Below are 19,777 nucleotides of genomic sequence, written 5' to 3'. Positions count from 1 at the left end.
CCTGCGATTGGAGGGTGATGGGGGTCAACGCCTGAGGGCTCCCAGTATGTGAGAGGGGGCAGGCTGGGCTGAGGGACACTCCCCCCACACACACACCCAGTGCATGAATTTCGTGCACCGGGCCCCTAGTGTTAATATAAAAATATATATGTTAATATCATATATTAAAATATTTTCTTCAACTTAAATCTTTTTTCTATTACTTTAAAAGAAATTAAAATATTTTATGTGCCCTAGGCACTGTGCCTTCTGTATCTAATCAATAAGTTGCCTCTGAATATTACTATTGCTGTGATTGGCATCTGTTTGGACTGCTTTATTAATTTCTTTAATCTTTACAATGATTCTATGAGATAGGTACTTTCATTTTTCTCCTTTTATGGATAATACCAAGGCTTGGCAAGGTTAAGTGATGTGCCCAAAATCACATGCTACCACAAACCCAGATGCCAACCTAAGAGTCTGGCCCTGGAGCTCCCTCTTATCTTAGCCACTGTGTTGCTCCATGCCTCACCCTGTCTGTCCCTAGCCACACCTATCTACCTTTATGACTTTGATGACTTTGCATGTGATGACTCCAAAATCTACATGTCCAGTCCAAATCATCCTATCAGATTCACATGTTCAACTGCCTTATTCCATCTCAGAAACATCTCTACCTTTTCCATCTCAGAAACTGTGTGTCCCAAACTGAGCTCATTTTACTGCCCCAAAACTTGCCCCTCTTTCCATATTCACTGTCAACTTACCACCACCTGCCCCATTGTCCAAACCAAAAAATCTGGACACCCCTCTTTGACTTCTCTCTGTCATACCCTGTAGTCAGATACAAGGTTTACTATTCTATTATTTTTTAACATATTTTTATTGATTTTAGAGAGAAAGAGAGAGGGGGAGAGAGAGAGCTAGAAACATCAGTGATGAAAGAGAATCATTGATTGGCTGCCTCCTGCAAGCCCCACTCTGGGGATCAAGCCTGCAACCTGAGCATGTGCCCTGACTGGGAATCGAACCATGACCTTCTGGTTGATGTTCAACCCTTGAGCCATGCTGGCAGGCTAATACCTTATTATTTTAATATCTCTCAAGTTTGTCTACTTTTCTCCATCCTCCCTCACTACCACACATCCACCAGTCCAAATCATCACCTCCTAATGCAGGGCTATGATCATAACCTCTAATAGGACCCCCTATATTCACTCTTGCTTCCTTCCACTCTAGTCACCAAGGTAATATTTTAAAATGAAAACCTGATTATGTCACTTCCCTCCTATAATCCATCAAGGACTTCCAAATGCCTTAAGACTAGAGTTCACATGCCTTAACCAGACCTTCACAACTTGACTCCTGCCAATATTTCTACCCTCGACTTCTTTCATGTTGACAAATGCACCATGCGCTCTCTTCTCAGTACCTTCCTGCAAGCTGGTCCCTCTGGTGAAAAAATTTCTTCTTCTCTCACTTTCTGTTTCATCATTCAATATAAACTCCTACCTATCCTTCAGGTTTCAACTTCCAAACCAGCCTTCTGAACGCCTTTTCTGATCTTCCATCTTTAAGCAAATAACAGGTTGTCCCACTAGCCATGACTTAAATTAGAGGAGTGTGTTAATCTTTCAAAACAAGATTAGAAGGAGGCAGGTCACTCAGTCGGTGCTGGCACCCAGCTCTGCCATCCTGGTGTGTCAGCAAATGCCTCCCCCGTCCTTGTAAAATGAAAAGAGGAGCAAAAAGCTTTCTCCTTAGGAGGCTTTATCTTTTTATCAAGGAAGAAAAAACATTCCCGACACCCCCGCCCCCCAGTAGACTTTCCTGTGTCTTACTAACACTGAGTGACAGGTCCACGTCAGACCTCTTGGTGAGAAAGGAAGTGTGTTTAGATGCGCCATCTACATGTCACAATAGAGTCAGATGCTTCACTGCGGAGGAGCGTTTGAAAGCTGGGTATAGACCAAATAATGCCAGGACCAAGAAGCACGCTGGACCTTTGGCCCCTCTCTTCACCGTATTTCGGCCCTGTTTTCTGACGGATTACCATCGTCCCCCAACACACCCGACTCCTCCACCTTGTTCTTTATCCTGCCTCCTATTCCTCCTCCTATCCTTTAAAACACTTAGGAAAAGAAGACTTCTCTTAATATGAATACTTGGCCCTTGAAAAACCCCGGTTTGAAACTGCACGGGTCTGCTTATACACAGGCTTTTCCAATGCCCAGTTCGCCCCCTCTACCCTCGGGTTTCCCATCTGGATTCAACTTAAGTTCACAGCACAGGGGTCGGTGCCCCTAGCCCCCATGTTGTTCAAGTGACAACTATATATTAACACGGTGAGTTTGCTTCAAAATTATTGTTTACTTTAATCAGTTTTATGTTATGCTTTGCTTTATTTAAGAGTATGTAACTATCCACAGACAATAGTAAACACTGGAATTTATACTGCCTGTGAGCTATGACTCTGGTTTCCCTGTTTCTGCTATGCCATCAGCTCTGTGATCTCTTAGACTTCAATCTAAACCTCCAAAGGGAAAGTGATGGACTAGCTCAGGGCCTTTAAAACTGTGGTCCCAGAAGCCCTGGGCTCCTCAGAGGCACCTTGGGGGTTTTGGAACAGAGGAGCCAACTCTGTGGCCTGTAGGCTGCACCTCCTAGCACCCCGTTTGGCCCTGGTCTGTTGGATGTTTGGGGCTACTGCGTGCAATTTCATGGGACAAAAAGGTTTCTGAAGATTAAATAAATCTGGAAATGCACGGATTAGCTGATTGTTGAGGAAGCGGGCTACCAGGTTGAGGGGCTGCCAGCTGTCTTCAGGAGCTCACTCTGCGCCAGTCTTGCTTGCCAGCTGTCCCTCTAACCCACTCTCTTCTGGCAGCCATGCCTTCCTTCAAATGTTAATAGCACTGCTGGGGGATCCAGTTACACCAGGTGCTTGTTCTTCCTGTTCCTCCCCAGGAAACTCTGCCTACGGTGCTAACACCTGACTGTTCTCTGAGGCCCTTCTTGTCATAGCATCGATCAGATTTGCCATTTTCTTTTGCAAAGGAAAGTTCCTTTTCCTGTGACTGAGACACTATGGTCAGACTGAGGGCCTGGATACAGGTCCCATTCTGTCTGTCCTTCCAGTGGTCACAGGACCTGAACCCCTTTCTTCCTTCTCTCCCTCCAGGGCTCATAGCAGCCCCTCAACAAACACTTACTGTAGAAAAACACAAAAAGATGAATGAACAAATCATAATTTTATTTTTTTTTCAAATCATAATTTTAAAGTAAAATTTCCTATTGAATAGTAAATTCCAATTAAGAGACACTTTAAAAGTCCTATCTGCCTTTTAAAGCATGGTAGAAGGAACAGGAAGTAAGATAGGCTTAAATTTCCATTTCCTTACCCATACAATGGGCAACATCCCCGATTTAAGGTTCTATTATTGCTCTCCCATGTGTGGAGTTAAATCTCGAGTGTGTTGACAAGCACTTTCCAGACGCAGAGGCTGAACATGAAAGGCTTAATTTTCCAAAGGGAGATAAAATGTCAGTACCCAAGTACGAAAGGTGTGAAAATGAGTGGTTCAAGACTCACGCAGAAAGCTGAAATGGAGGCCTTCCTCTACTGTCAGTCCCAGAAGGATGTTTCCCTACGTCCTACAAGCGCTGCAGGTCCCTAAACCCCTCCTCCTGGGGAGAAGAGTCATTCTGCAAAGACTTCTAGGGCTGCAGGTAAAAGTTTATCCTGTTTTGGTCCATGATCAATAAAGAGGAATTCTGCAATGTTTTCAGCCAAATTTGCCCAGAGCGTCCAGATTCGGAAGTCAGTTCCAGAGCAGCCCAAAGGCCCCCTGGCATCTGGGAGGCCCGTGTGAGGCAGTGGTGTCCCTTGCTTTGCTGAGATCGTTTCTGGTGCTGTGGAAGCAGCTGGAGGTGCTGAAGGAGCAGTGGGGCCGGCTCAGGCTGCGAGGCCAGGACATCACTTCTCTCTCTCTGCACAAACAGTTCTCGGAGCTCTACGAGTGAGTGTGGCGGGGTGCAAATGCATGGGAACCTGGGGTTGGGCAACTTCCAGCCCCTTGCTCTGGGCGTGAGATCTGGTCCATCCGTCCTGGGATGGCCAGCCCCACTGAGCCCAGAGAAAGCTGGGCAATGTGTCTCTACAAACAGTGCTTTACAGGAGAAGCTGGGTTCTGTTAGCTGCAGGGACAGTCCTGGATCCCACTAGGCCAGTGGTTGGCAAACTGCGGCTCGTGAGCCACATGCGGCTCTTTGGCCCCTTGAGTGTGGCTCTTCCACAAAATATCGACTTCTGCCTTCTGCTCATGGGCCACGAAGTTTCAATTGCACTGTACATGTGTGCCCACACGTGGTATTTTGTGGAAGAGCCACACTCAAGGGGCCAAAGAGCCGCAGTTTGCCGACCACTGTACTAGGCAACACCACACATCATTTACCCAGAGCTCTGTCCCTGGGAACTTGGGCTTCTAAATTGTGCCCAGAGTGTGGACGCTAAGCTTTTTAGCTCATAGGATCTGGGTAGGGAAATGCTGCTACTGCGAATTCCTCCCCGCTCTCTGCCCCATTAGACTCACGTGCTGAACCTCTGAGAGCTTCCTGCGTTGCAGCCAGAGATTTCATAGGGCAGAGAGGACCCATCAGTCCTGGCCAGGATGACTTAGCTGGCAGGAAAGACACATTGCTCCTGCCACATGTCTGTCACCAAACAGGCACTCACTAAGCACCCACCCACCACCCTGGGCCTTGCCGAGCACAAGAAGGTGGGGTAGTCTGAATTGTGTGTCTTATGAATTGTTAACAGTCAGCTTCCCTCGTTACTAGGGAATGAGAAGACTAGTCAATATTTTGGAAAATGAAAACTGAAATTAAATGTACCCTTGGGAAAAGGCCTCAAGATTTAACATTGACTAAGGGAGTAGCCACTGTGGTAAATTTGTATGTTGATGTGTCTGTAATGAGTTGGGAGGTTTATACATGATGACAGGAAACAGAACTGAAAATAATTGTCAGAGAATCTGAACGAGAAAAAAAAATATGTATGTTTGTAACTTCGGTCTCTCTTCTTTAATAGAACTGACATTCTGTACCCCAGCATGAAAGCTATAGCTAGGAGGATGGGGCAAGAAGATGCATTTGAAGAACTTATAATAAGTAGTCAGTCTATTCTTCCCCCCGAAGGAGCCTCGGAAATTGAAATAAAGACTCAGCAGGTATGCAGGAGCTCTTTTGAATTTGGCTTTGACATTTTGCTTTATGGTATTAACAGATATACCCAAGTGGTGTGTTGTTGTTTTTCTAAGAAATGAAGTGTAAATTGAAGGTTTGTAAATCATTGAACAGGCTGAGAGGGAACTAAGTATTTAAAGGCATGTGGGGCTTTGACTAAGCAAATAACTACCACTTAATGTTTCAGAACTATAAATCTAGATTTTCATATTTTAGTTTCCCCAAATTACAGTGTACCACCACAAAAAAAGACGACAAAAGAAAATATAACCATTAGCATAGTAAACGTAAAATCCATCACACAGATATCCCCCCCAATACACACACCATGGAAATGGAGAAAATAGTTCATGTGACTGTTTTTTTGAGAATAAGACACCACCACTTTTGTGCTAGCCCGTTCGGTGTGTGTTTTAGATGATCTATATGGAGAGGAGGTTTTCCCAAGTGTTTGTTCACCTTTGTCCTGGGACACAAGCTCTGTGTGGTTGTGCTCATTGTAACAGATGAGTACAGCCTCTAACTCTTTGGGTGTCACTGCCGAGATGCATGACTACTGAGCGTCAAGGAGAAATCAGCGCCTCCCCCAACACACACACACACACACACACACACACCAGTCCCAGGCAACATGTGCTCTGTGAGCATAATGTGTAAAGTTAGTGGAACAGGGTTTTCTCTTGGTCATGTATGGAGTTTTAAATCTTCTCATGAAATCCTCCTTGGTGCCTACATCAAGTTTCAGACCTGAGGGCTTCTCATATAATAATAGATCACAAAATTCCTGCTCACATTTAGAGACCCCAAAACATATGAGGTCACCTCAGACATCGAGCACTCCGCAATTTAACAGAATTTGTTAGCAAAAAGGGTTATATTTTATTAGTGAGGATGTAGGCTAGGACGAAAAAATGCTGGTCTCCAAAGAGGTGTATGTGTCTCCCCCATCCCCACCCTCAAGAGCTACCTCCCCCCACAGAAGCCCTTGGGAGTCCTCGGCAGAAGCCCTTCCTCCTTCCAGGGAGGGGGCAGTTGAAGGCCAGGACCAGCCCAAGGCCCTTCTGCAGGAGTGTGACTTGGAAGCCTAGAGTATAAACTACACGTGAAGACTGACTCTCAAACTGCTTACTCTAGCTTCAGACACTGCTGGAAAATCTTGAAATTCATATGATCCAGGAGGTATTAAGACAAGTTAACAGAGAGATAGCACTGGTTGTGTCAGAAAAGTCCAAGGAGCAGCCTACTCTCCCCACAGGTAAATTATTTATTATCTCACAAATAGCATTTATTGTTCTTTCCTAATTATACAAGCAATCCATGTATCCATAGTCAAGCTAAAAAAATCTATAATGCCCAGAAAATTACATAAAAATTACTTAACATCTTGACCCGGAGAGAAGTACTATTAACACTCTGATATATTTGCTTCCACTTAAAGGGCTTTCAACATTCGTTGTATGTCAACTTCAATAAGTGAAATTTTAAAAATAAATAAATACATAGAAAATATTTGTTAACTTCAGTCTCAACTCTGCTTGCTAACTTGAAACTGAAATAAAATTGAAATGAGGGAACACATATAGCTTTTCTTATTCCATGTGTGCAGGAATATATTACACATATTTGGCATATACATGTAAAATGTTAGAAATGCGCACATTTGGGTAAGAAAGCAATCTAATGCCAGGGTCACTTCACAGGCGCATGACCAGTGTGCTCACACAGGACTCAGGGCCCTTGGAGTTCAATGCTCTTTGGGAACCATCTTGAAACTCCTAATTTTAACGTAGAATTTCTGTTTTGTAATGGTATACTGGAAATCAGCGAGCTGAACATAAGATGCCTTAATAAGCCAAATTAATCTGGAGTCTTTTATTACGCTAGCGGGCTCAGAGGAATATTGCTTCCAGAGTCTGAGCAAAAACATGGAGGAAGCTTTCCCTTTTTATATTTTTCTAATGTCTTTGTCTCCTAATTATGGGGCTTCCAGTTCCTTTTGCAAGTTTTCAAAGGGCCTTATGTATGCTTAGTAGATATCTTGCGGGAAACTTGCAGCCTTGAGCACAACACAGTTCAGTAGCCTTGAGTACAGGTAACTAAAAGACACCTGGTATGGGGGTAGCTAGGACGGCAGCGGTGCGGCTTGCAAGGTCAGACAGTTGAGCTGATTTTCCTTATCATTAGAGCAAGCGTGTTTTACAGAAGCCAATCATAGCAGAATTAATTCACAGAACAAAGGACTGTCTGTGTCTAGTGGAAATTTCAAACAGCAGTTTTTACAAAATAGAGGTTACTATGCTTCAGTAAGTAGAATCCCGTGAGTAGATGGAGGGTGCACCAAGGGCCTGGAGCTCTGGCTCACAAACAGTCCAGCCTCCTGTTGCCTCCCCAGCTTGACAGGAGGGCTTCTCGGCTGCCTGCTCCTCTGCTCTCTGTCACCAGGGCACCCCTAAACTTCCCCTCACCACCCCATCAGCAATCGCTGCAGCCCTCACCCCAGTGGGGGCCGGAGCCTGGCGAGGGTCAGAATAGGTTGTGTCTAAGGGATCCCAGGCTGACAGCACCACAGTGTGCTGGATGGGTGACTCAGTGGGGACAAGCCTGTTGCACTTCCCTGGGTACCTAAAATATCCCAGGGCAGAGGGAGTAATACCTTTGGGTTGCCCATCTACAGTGGGTTGGGGCAGAAGGGGTAATGCCTGGCTCTGCTCCTGGCTAAGGCATGAGGCCTCAGTTCTGTCCCTGGTGGATCACATGTACCAGTCACAGGGCAGGGTCTCTGGGTGCCCATGAGGGTCCAACTTGCCCGGCAAGCATTCCCATGCCTGGGTGTGCAATGTTAAAAACAAATAAGAACACCGTGGCAGGTCAAGAGAGAGATTGTGGAAGAAAGGAAAACTCTGCTTTTAGTACCTATAACGGTACTTTTTTCCTGCTTTTGGAAGAAGAAGCCCTGCATTTTTATTTTTCAGGGGGTGCCCCAGCGTACATAGCTGGTCCTGTCTGAACTGCGGTATCTATTCCTAACTCCTCCTAATCCTGTAAGAAAATCCACAACCTTTGAGCTATGGCGGGGTTGTCTGACTAGCCAAATAATTTAGGTTTTCCTCTTGAGGCAACCCCACAGATTGTAATGTTTATGAACACCCTCTGTCCTCACCTAAGCCCTTGTCATTTGATCAGTGCTTCAAGTAGCTGGATCTGTAAACAGGGCTCTGGGAAAAGGCTGTGCAGTGACAGGGCAAGCCACGCCCCCTGGGCCGCTCTGAATGTCACCAGAGAGCTGAGTGTGGTTGCGCTCCAGTTACAGAACATTTAACAAGACACAAAGTGCCTGTTGTTCACTGCCTTGCTTGCATCCAGGTGGCTCCTGGGAGAAAATCCACAAGCACACGGCAGGTGCAACCATCTGCAAGTTTCCAGGCTGTAGTTCTTATGAGACTAGGGGAGGAAGTGTCTCTGTGGCTATGTGGTGTGTGCCCTGGGCAGGGTGCTGCTCAGCTGTGCTTGGAAAGGCCGTCAGGACGGGGCTGGTGGGAGTCAGGCAGAGGGGAGGGGTAGAGTTATTCTGAATGGTGGTAAGGCTGATATGCCCAAACCTTACTCTGGCTAGAGTATACTGGCCAATTCTAAAGTCTTGCTCAAATTCTGTACTCATGAAGCTTTTAAAATAAGTGCCAATGGTAAGGGTGTTTGGTTTTTGGTTTGGGTCTGTTCAGCATGACTTAACATGGAGGTCTGGGTCCCCTCTTGTACCGCCTTCCCCCCATTCAAGTGACAAGAGACCTCTCTGCCTGCCGGGGTGCTGTTCTGTACGTTTCCTCAATCTAGGCTTCCCATGATCTCTGTGGGCTGCTTTCGAAGAAGGTGATAAAACCCTCCTGCTCATCTTAGCAGTAAGAAGCAGCTGTAGTGGATGGGGCTTCCAACAGGGACCGCTTTTTCATGTGAGACCACCCTTTGTGGTCAAGGTAACTTGGGGCCAGGGGTTTCTCTAGAGCAGTGGTTCTCAACCTTCCTAATGCCACAACCCTTTAATACAGTTCCTCATGTTGTGGTGACCCCCAATTTCATTGTTACAAATTGAACACAATTAAAGCATAGTGATTAATCACAAAAACAATATGTAATTATATATGTGTTTTCCGATGGTCTTAGGCGACCCCTGTGAAAGGGTCGTTCAACCCCCAAAGGGGTCGCGACCCACAGGTTGAGAACCACTGCTCTGGAGGGAGTCAGGAATGAAGAGACTGAGAGCAGGGACATCACAAGTGCCTGTCCTTCCCTCAGGGCAGTGATGGCGAACCTTTTGAGCTCGGTGTGTCAGCATTTTGAAAAACCCTAACTTAACTCTGGTGCCATGTCACATATAGAAATTTTTTGATATTTGCAACCATAGTAAAACAAAGACATATTTTTGATATTTATTTTATATATTTAAATGCCATTTAACAAAAAAAATCAACCAAAAAAATGAGTTCGTGTGTCACCTCTGACACGCGTGTCATAGGTTTGCCATCACTGCCTTAGGGTCTCCTCTCTCCCTGTTGGCGGGCTCATTGTCTACATTTATACCTGCCAGAAAGGAACCCTTGATCTTCCCTCTCCCTTCTTCCCCCCTCCTCACCTAGGCGTAGAGTTTCATCTTTCTATACAGCTTCTGAGTGAGTTTTCAGTTTCGGTTTGTCAGTGAGCATTAAAAAAGTGGCAGCCACACCCGCTCTGGTGCTGATTCTCGGTAGTGGAACTGATGCTCCCCTGAGAACTTTCAGGAGTGGCTCCAGACACCCCCGTTCAGCCTCTGGATTCGCCTTAGCAGAGCCACGGACTCCACTGATGCAGAAAGGCTCTGCCATTCTCCATCGTAGACATTTTGGCATTAAAGTCATTTTTAATTGATTTCCTAAACTTCTCTGAGCAGTTATAAGGCCAGTAGTCTCCAAAGTAGAGTGCATATATCTCAGGGGTGTGGGAAGAAAATACTAGAACTGCTAAGTAGATTAAATTTATATGTAAGAGTCACATGTCACACTCCACAATGAGGTATCCTAAAGTGACCATAGGGAGGTAATCCACAAGTGAATATGAAAAAATAGTAGAGGTGACACTTCTAATCCAGGTGCATGCTTATCCTTAGCCATATTATGAGGTTTAAGAAAACATAACCTAGCCCTGGCTGGTGTCTCAGTGGCTATGGTGTCTGCCCGTACACTGAAGGGTCCCAGGTTCGATTCTAGGTGAAGGGCACATACTTGGGTTGCAGGTTTGATCTCTGGCCCCCGTTGGAGTAGATGTGGGAGGCAACCAATTGATGTGTCTTTCTCACATCGATGTTTCTCTCTCTCGCTCTCTCTCTCTCTCTCGCTCTCTCTCTCTCTCTCGCTCTCTCTCTCTCTCTCGCTCTCTCTCTCTCTCTCGCTCTCTCTCTCTCTCTCCTCTTCGCTCCCTTCCACTCTCTAAAAATCAATGGGAAAAATATCCTCTAGTGAGGATTAACAAAAAAATAATAAATAACCTAATCATATCTGATAAGAAGTCAGACAAAAGGATTAAAAGGTCAAGGGAACTATGGGAATGTGGATTGAGATTCACTCTTACTGTTGATGGACCTCACCCTAAGTACATCATGCTTTGCAATGTTAGCCAGTGATTGTACTGTAGGTAGTTAGAAATATTAGAAATATATAAACATAGATGTGTTAAAGGTAGTGGATAAAAATGTTTCACTTGAGGGAAGCACAATCAAAATACTTACCTGTAGGAGTGTATGGTCCAGGCCAGCATGCCCCCAGCAGTGTGCCCTGGAACACAAGTTTCTCAACATGTTAATGCGAAAGTTCTCCCAACCACCCTCCACTAACAGACTCAGGGTTGCCTGAAGCTTCCCATTCCCTTGGTAACACAAGCAGGCAAAGTACTTACTAACCAGTCTTTGGGTTGCATATGTTCACCTAGCATCATTGATCATTGTTTGCTCCAAACCTGTTTATGCCACTTTTACTTGTCATTTTGCTTGAGTAATTTAATTCCGCATTATGTAACCTAATGAAATAGGAATACAAAAAGAAAGAGATCTATCCTATAAAAACTGAAGCTGAAGTGGATGAATTATGGCACATCCAGTTGATGGAATATTATTCAACACTAAAAAGAAAGGAGCTATCAAGCCACAAAAAGAGATGGAGAAGCTTAAATGCATATAACTAGGTCAAAGAAGCCAACCTGAAAAGGCTGCCTGCTGTATGATTTCAATCAGATGACATTCAACCATACGGAGACTTTCAAAAGATCAGTGGTTGCCAGGGGTTTAGAAAGGAGAGAAGGATAACTAGGTAGAGCACAAAGGGTTTTTAGAGCCTTGAAACTACTCTGTATGACACCACAGTGGTGCATAGATGTCATTACACATTTGTCAAACCCATAGTTTCTGAACCATAATGGAAACTATGGACTTCGGATGATAATATGTTAGTGTGGTTCATCAGTTGTAGCAGATGTACCACAATGGAGTGGGATGTTGATATTGAGGGAGGCTGTGTGTTGGTGGTGGGGGCAGGAGATACATAGGAACTCTCTGTACTGTCTGCTCAGTTTTTCTGTGAGCATGATGCATGTGGATTTTTTTACACTCTTTAAGTTTTCTCTCCATAAAAGGAAAGAAACAAACTAAAAAAAAAAAAAAAAAAAAAAAAAAAAAGAGCACTAGAGACTGTAGACCATGCACGTATATTATGGTTTATAGAAGAAAGATGGTACAGAACTCCAGTGAGTGGGTATGTATAAAGAAAAGGCTTGGACTTTATGTTAGAAAATTGGCAAATGTTTGCATATTTGTATATTTTTAAGTTAAATAAAATGTTTAAGATAGTTCATGTCATTTTTAAAGCATTCTCTGGTTTAACAGGCTTCTTTTGATTGACTAATCAACTCTTAAAGACTTAATTGCTTTAGATAGAGGATTTCTACCATATTTTGCAGGAGTTGAGAGGAAAAAAGGTATTGTTTGTTTTTTGTCAAAATAAGTTTGAGAAATTTGGAGTAAGTAATTTTTAAATGTTTCTTTACTTCAGACCTTCTTAGAGACTTTACTATCCTACTGTGAATTAGAAATCTCCAGGAGACAGATAGAGTCGGAAACTCTTTTTAAATCTATTTGATCACTGAGCCCTTTTCTCACCCCTTGGGAACATCTGTCATCAACTCAAGGAACTGGTGTTCTGGGGAGCAGTTTGAGAAACACAGGAGTACAAATACATACATATGCTTGAAGCAACAAGGTTTTCAACCTGCCCACCTTTTGGGGGGACCCCCTCTGCCACGCTGGGAGAACAACTTTGATTGGCAGTTGTGTGCCTTTAAGTTTCTGTCTGCTGTGGCTTAGGACCCAGGGGCCACTCAGGCACTGCAGCTGGTGGTTGTGTTAGAGAAGTGAAAAACTAGCAAATAAAGAGGCCCTTCCTAGAGGGCGGAAACTACTGGGGGGGGGGGGGGGGAGTGCAGTTGTGTTCAGAGAGGAAGAGAGGGGAAGTGGTTTGGCCTCCAGGAAGTCAGTTTCCTCCAGTCAAAGCACATGGGGACAGAGTGAGAGGAAAGAACAAACCCCCACTTAGCCCCCAGTGTCCTGACTCCCGCCTCCACCATGCTTCCGTCAAAAACTGCTTCATCTTAAAGAAGCCATGACCACACACATACTGAAAATGAGACACATGTAGAGACTGCCAACTCCACTTGGCCAGGGATTACTTCTCCTGGATGAATTCTGCTCTCCCTGGCTTCCCCTGACTCCTTCCTACAGATGCAGATGCATGTCTAAGCTTGAACTCATGAGTAGGAAGTGAAGATCTCCCAGCATGCAGGGAAAATAATCCCCCTTCAGCTAAGCCCGGAGCTAAAGCCAAACCAGTTCTGCGGCTATTTTCCACATGCAAGTTAAGGAGTGTTGACATACTTCCATGGTTCTAGCATTGTCACATTATTTTTAAATTTTATTTTATTTGTTTAACCTGGTTCAAAATTCAAAATGATATTAAAAATGTATATTTAGAAGTCGTGTTGCCACCACTGACCCTCTTCTACAGCACCCTATGAAACCACACTTTTTTTTTTAAATATATTTTATTGATTTTTTACAGAGAGGAATGGAGAGGGATAGAGAGTTAGAAATATCGATGAGAGAGAAACATCGATTAGCTGCCTCCTGCACATCTCCCACTGGGGATGTGCCCGCAACCCAGGTACATGCCCTTGACCGGAATCGAATCTGGGACCCTTGAGTCCGCAGGCTGACGCTCTATCCACTGAGCCAAACCGGTTTTGGCTATGAAACCACACTTTTAATTAGTTTTTAATATGTCCTTTCAGGGGTTTTTTATGCATAAACTAATTCATTCCTTTATTCAATACCTATTTACTGAGCTCATACTGTTGTAGAAGACTGAAGAAACCCAAGCGACACTTAGAGAAATGGAGTTACACAGCTTTATTATGCTGGCGGTCTCAGAGGAGTGATGGTCCCCAAACAGGAAGTGTGTGATGGCTGTGGGCCCTCTAGGCTTCTCTGAGCCAGAGACCTGCCCCTAAAGTATCCTGGGAAAAGTATCCAATTTCTTGTCTGAAATATACATAAGCTCTGAAGTGTCACTGCTTAGATTTATAAAAGTCTTAGACATCTTAGGAAGTGTGAACTCTAGGCACATTAACCTTTGGATTTTCCACTTCAATTATGCTAGGACAGTGATGATATGTCTACCGCCTTTGTTGTCCTAAAGGAAGAAGCAAAATCAGATTTATTTGTTTATGATGGAAAGTAGACAAATGTAAAAGAAAATGGAATCCCATTTGCAAAAACAGGACCCCGCCTCCCAATAATTAACGTAGTAAGGGCAAATACCAGAGGCCCCTGTGTGTCATATTCCCATTTCTGGGAAGATTGTGCTGGATGCTACCTCTGATGTGCAGTGAGTCTCCTGTCAGAAAAATGAAAGTGTGAGTCAGAAACCTCATCTGCAACTTGGAAGAGCCAGCTGGGGGCAGGGAGTGGCTCTGTGCATGCTCTTGCTGACGGCCAGCACCCCCAACACAAAAGCGGAGTGTGGTCAGGCTTGGTCCTGTCTCTGGCTCCTGTCTCTGGCTCCTTAGGTCTCTCTTTATTTCTAGCACCCCCAGGGCCATGGCACAAGGAAATGAGCCCTACCTACCCACACAACTAACACACACATGTGCTTTTGCTCTTCCGCATGTTGACGTACTTCCATGGTTCTAGCATTGTCACATTATTTTTAAATTTGATTTTATTTGTTTAACCTGGTTCAAAATTCAAAATGATATTAAAAATGTATATTTAGAAGTCATGTTGCCACCACTGACCCTCTTCTACTGCACCCTATGAAACCACACTTTTAATTAGTTTTTAATATATCCTTTCAGGGGTTTTTTATGCATAAACTAATTCATTCCTTCATTCAATACCTATTTACTGAGCTCATACTGTTGTAGAAGACTGAAGAAACCCAAGCGACACTTAGAGAAATGGAGTTACACAGCTTTATTATGCTGGCGGTCTCAGAGGAGTTGCCTCCAGAGTCTGAGCAAACCAATATGGGGGAAGCCCTTCTTTTATCCCCTTTTGGTGTCTTTGTCCCCCAAATATGGATGGGGACTTCTGGACCTTTTGTGGGCTTTGCAAAAAGCCCCTTGGGTTGGGATGGGGGTCTTGAGGTCATATTTAAGGGCCTGGCCTGCTGCCAGCGCTGATAACCCCCTGGGTTGTGTGTTGTTCATGGTTTATGGCCTCTGTAAAATGAGAGCATTTAGGTAACAGGTCTTGCATGACCAGATTGTGGAGGAAAGGGGCAGTGACTTAATTATAGGTTATCAAGAATGTACATTAGGTTACTGCACAGATTCAGATTGCTAGCCTCCCAAACATCAGGGTTACACAGCCTTTTAGCTTTCTCAATACTATGTCTAGGCCTCTATATGTTAGGCACTGTTTTGGGGTGCATCCTTACTGTTATGGAGCAAAAAATCCTTACCCTAATGGAGTTTATCATCTAGAAGGGGGTAGACATACAATAAGCAATGAACTTAAGAAATAAGGAGATAGTGGAGTACGGAGGATGGGACTGTGGAGGTTTGAAGGGGCACATGGCAATTTTAAATAGGGTGGTCAGAATAGACTTCACCGAGAAAGTGCATTTTGATCAAAGTTTGAAGAAAGTGACGCAGTTAGCTAGATGGGTATCTGGAGGAAGAGCATTCAGACAGAACAACAGTCCATATGAAGCCCCTAAGCCAGTGGTTCTCAACCTTCTGGCCCTTTAAATACAGTTCCTCATGTTGTGACCCAACCATAAAATTACTTTCGTTGCTACTTCGTAACTGTAATGTGGCTACTGTTATGAATCGTAATGTAAATATCTGATATGCAGGATGGTCTTAGGCGACCCCTGTGAAAGGGTCGTTCGACCGCCAAAGGGGTCGCAACCCACAGGTTGAGAACCACTGCCCTAAGCAGAGCATGCCTATCACATTTATGGAACAACAAAGACCCAAGTGTGAGTGGAATGGAAAGATTGAGGGGGAATAGTAGGAGATGAAGTCAGAGAGGAAGAGTGAAAGGAGAACAGATCATGCAGGGCCTTGTAAGGACTTCGGTGTTTACTCTGAATGTAATAGGGAGCTGGCCCAAGGCTCTGAGTGACATGATCTGACTTACATTTTAATAGAATCTCTTTGGCTCCTGTTTTAAGAAGGGGCAGTGAAGGAAGAAAGGGTGGAATAAGGGAGAGGCTGGTTGGGAGACTATTGCAATAATCCAAGCAAGGTGGCTCAAGCAAGATTGGAGCAGTGGAAGTAATACGTGGTCAGATTCTGGGTATGTTTTTGAAGTAGTCATTAATGCGTTGAATATTGAGTATGGGGGAAAGAGAAGAATCCATGATAACTCCAAGATTTTTTACCTGAGCTATTGGGAAAATAGAATTGCCATCAACTGAGATGGCAAGTTGGGGAGGAAAGATCAGGAATTTAATTAATCATAAGAGAAGTGTGAAATGCCTTTTAGACGTCCAAGGAGAGATGCCGAGTGGGTATGAGATCTAAATTTGAGGGTTGTCAGCATATGGATGTTATTTAGCCATGAGACTAGATGGGATATCCAAGGGAGTGAGTGTAGATAGAAAAAGAGGTTGACTCAGGGATGAGTCGTAAGACACTCTAACGTCAAGGGCTGGGGGTGGGGAGGGGAAAAGGAGAATCAATGGAAGGGATCTAGAAGGAACAAACAGTGAGTCAGAGAAAAAGTAGGACAGAGTGGTGTCCCAACGTCCAGTGATGGAAGTTTCTCAAGCACAAGGAAGTGAAAAATTGTGTGAAATGTTGCTGGTAGTCAAGTAAACCCATTGGCTTTAGCCATGGTATGATCACGTTGGCGCTTATGACAAAAGCAGTTTCATTGGAGTGGTGCAGGTGTAAGCTGGGTGAGTGACTTTAAGAAGGATTTTGAGATAAGTCACACACAGTAAGGGTTGACATCTCTTTCTGAGAGTTTTGCTAAAAAGGGAGCAAAGAGATGAGATAATGGCTGACAGGAGAAGTAGGATCTAGAGAAGGATTTTTATGAGGTGGGGAAAATTATGTGTGCTATTTTGAGCGGTCCAGGAAAGAGGGGAGAAGTGATGCTATTGGAGAATGGCAAATTTTTGGAGCAATGACGTTGAACAGGCTTGAGGAGATATTCTTCCACTTTATTATCTTTATCATATCTTTCTCATAGAAGATAGCATTTTATATCCACTGTCCTGCAAGCTGAATATTTCACTTAACAACCGATGCTGTTTTTCATATCAGTACATGGAGAAGGTCCTTTCTTTCTTACAGCTTCATACTATTCCACTTGAAGGATATTCTACAGTTCAGGTTTTGTTTCCAAGCTTTTGTGTCCTAAACAATGCTATTGTGAGTAACTGTGTATATGCCTCATCTCCTAAGTGTCAGCCCTATTGTGGCTTCAGTCTAGGAACTGAAGTTTATAGTCTGTCCACTCTCGACATTTCTAACCTATGACTCTCTTTTCTTTCTTTTGGATTTCCTCCCATTTTTTAAAATTAAATCTATATTTAAATTAATTTTGCCTGTAACACCAGGAATGTACTGAAATACATACATATAATAACTTTTCGTTTATTTCTGATGATTGTGTTAGGCCAAACAATTGTTCAGATACATATAGGCACTTAATGACATCATGCAGGACCAATAACTTTTGACTCAGGATTTTTAGTTACAGTAGCAATACTGTTCACTGTCTTCAGAGGTGCTTTTCCAAGTCTTTTCATTAGGGTCTCATTAGATATCTTCCTTATTTCCATGTTCTGAAAGATTCTGTGTCCTCAATCACCTCCTTCCCGCCCCCACTTCCCCACTAATGTATTTGGAAATGACAGCTAGCTGTGTCCAGTGCTGTCTCAGAGAGCTACCATTTCATAGTCATTAATGGTTGTTCATTGTATCATGATACTAGCAGTGGTATGTCTCTTCCCCTAGACCTTTGGAAATGCCAAGTCATGAAAGAAAACTTTTCAGTTATCAGACCACAAATAGTTGAAAAATTTATGCAGAGATTAATGGAGAATTACCAGGATGGTGGACTAGAGGTATGTATTAAAAAGTAGTCATTCTGTACTGTGTGTGTTTTTTTAACATAAATCCAAACAGGGAAGACTTTCCCCTACACCAGTAATTTTCAACCACTGTGCCACAAGAATTTTTAAAACATGCAATACCTAACTCTTCAGTCAGGGGCACTGGCCTCTTTTCTCTTAGATTGTCAAATTAAAAAATGACAACAGCCAACACAACAATAGCAATCTAGTGTGAATGAATCAAAATTATATCTATTTTTTTGTCAGATTGGCAAAAAACATACTGTATTTTTGGTGTGCCGCAGCATTTTAATAATTAGTTTATGTATGCCATGAGATGACAAAGTTTGAAAATTGTTCTATAAACACAACTCTTAATGCTTTCCTTACTCCCTTAGGACAAAGGTATGAATACTGAGCCCAAACTCAAGGTAGTAATCACTTTAATTTTGGAAAAAGACTGATTTCTAACAATGATGGGAGAGAAATTAGAATATGCATGCTGGCTAATTTCAGATTTGGCCAATTTTTTAAAGTAAAGTTGGGGTTTATTTATGAATGAGTTCTTTTTAGCAACATTTCTTATTATTGGTTTTTTAGTATAGAATATTTAAAGAGAGAAACAAAAATAGCCTATAATACCACTTAAAAACTTTTTTTAAATGTACAACATGCGGGGGGTGGGGGGGGGACACTTAGCCCAGAAAGGTAACATTTTTATCACTCCTCCATTCCACCATCCTGTTTCCTCTCCACAAGGAAACCAGTGTCAAACACTTTTTCTGTGTATACATACTTGAATCCATAACAACTCTATATAATATATGCAATACACATATACACAGTCCAAGGCACTTGACAGCAGTACCTTCCTAAATCAAAGGAATCCACCAAAAAGTCAGGAGTATATGTGGATATTAAGCCTTAACAGAGCTTTTGGAATCATTAACAAATTAAACATACATGCATTAGGTTGACATGAATCCAGTTTCCTTTGAAATTCAACCATTTTTAAAAACCTGGCTTAGCAAAATGCTCTCCATTGTTACATGACAATGTTTTCTCTGAAATTACATTTTTTAAGCTCTTCAAATGTGTTCCATAATTTGTAATCACTTCAGTTCTTAATCATGAGGTAGAGCGTTCCCGAGCCTGGCTGGGGGTGCGCTTTCCCTCAGAACTGGATGATTTACACGCATTTGCTTCAAGCTTTCAGTCATCCCCAAGTGGGACACTGTCTGTTGTGATGAGGGCTGAGTGGTTCTTTCTGGGTCCCTTATACCTTGGAGGTTCTCAGCCAGAGGCACAGGCATGATCAGGGTGGGGCTCAGAAAAATGAGTCCCAAACGGTGTGGCTGCCCTGGCCGGTGTGGCTCAGTTGGTTGGGCATCGTCCTGTGCACCGAATGGTTGCCAGGCAGATTCTTAGGGCACGTGCTTGGGTTGTGGACTCGATCCCCAGTAGGGGACATGCAGGAGGTGGCCAATGGATGTCTTGCTCTCACATCGATGTTTCTGTCTCTCCTCCCTTCCTCTCTCTCTAAGAATCAATTTAAAAATCTTTAAAAAAAAATGTGTGGGGGGGGAAGAAGATGGCGGCGATATAGGCAGACGCGTCCCAGGTCGTGTCCCGGAGCAAATGGAGTGAGCAGCTGAAACTAATAGCACCCAACCCGAGTTGGCGAAAGGGCTCAGCTGGTGAGACGGTTTGCAGCCGGGAAGAGCAGAACTCCCCTGGAAAGCAGATCCAAGCAACAGCAACTTCCTGAGCATCATACACTCTGCTAAGAAACAGCAGCTGCACGTGAAACCGCCCCCCACCAGCCAGAAGAGCCACCACAGCTGTGAACAGCACCCACCAGTGGAGCTGCTGCCAACTGAAGAGCAGCTGCTACCGCAACCGCCCAA

At 43.7% G+C, this 19,777-nt stretch overlaps 1 protein-coding gene across 1 annotated transcript in view; it reads left to right on the top strand.

Annotated features, from left to right (window-relative positions):
* The window catches only part of LOC102761180 (coiled-coil domain-containing protein 162), a 78,073-nt gene that overhangs the window by 20,962 nt on the left and 37,334 nt on the right, over positions 1-19,777 (top strand). The window contains exons 9-12 of the mRNA XM_015572716.1: positions 3,795-4,001; positions 5,072-5,210; positions 6,361-6,481; positions 17,773-17,882. Coding sequence (XP_015428202.1) covers positions 3,795-4,001; positions 5,072-5,210; positions 6,361-6,481; positions 17,773-17,882 — 577 coding nt within the window. The remainder of the gene's footprint in view (positions 1-3,794; positions 4,002-5,071; positions 5,211-6,360; positions 6,482-17,772; positions 17,883-19,777) is intronic.

This window comes from Myotis davidii, unplaced genomic scaffold (genome assembly GCF_000327345.1).
Source record: "Myotis davidii unplaced genomic scaffold, ASM32734v1 scaffold68, whole genome shotgun sequence".
NCBI classification, from domain to species: domain Eukaryota; kingdom Metazoa; phylum Chordata; class Mammalia; order Chiroptera; family Vespertilionidae; genus Myotis; species Myotis davidii.
This window is presented reverse-complemented; position numbering and strand designations above follow the sequence as displayed.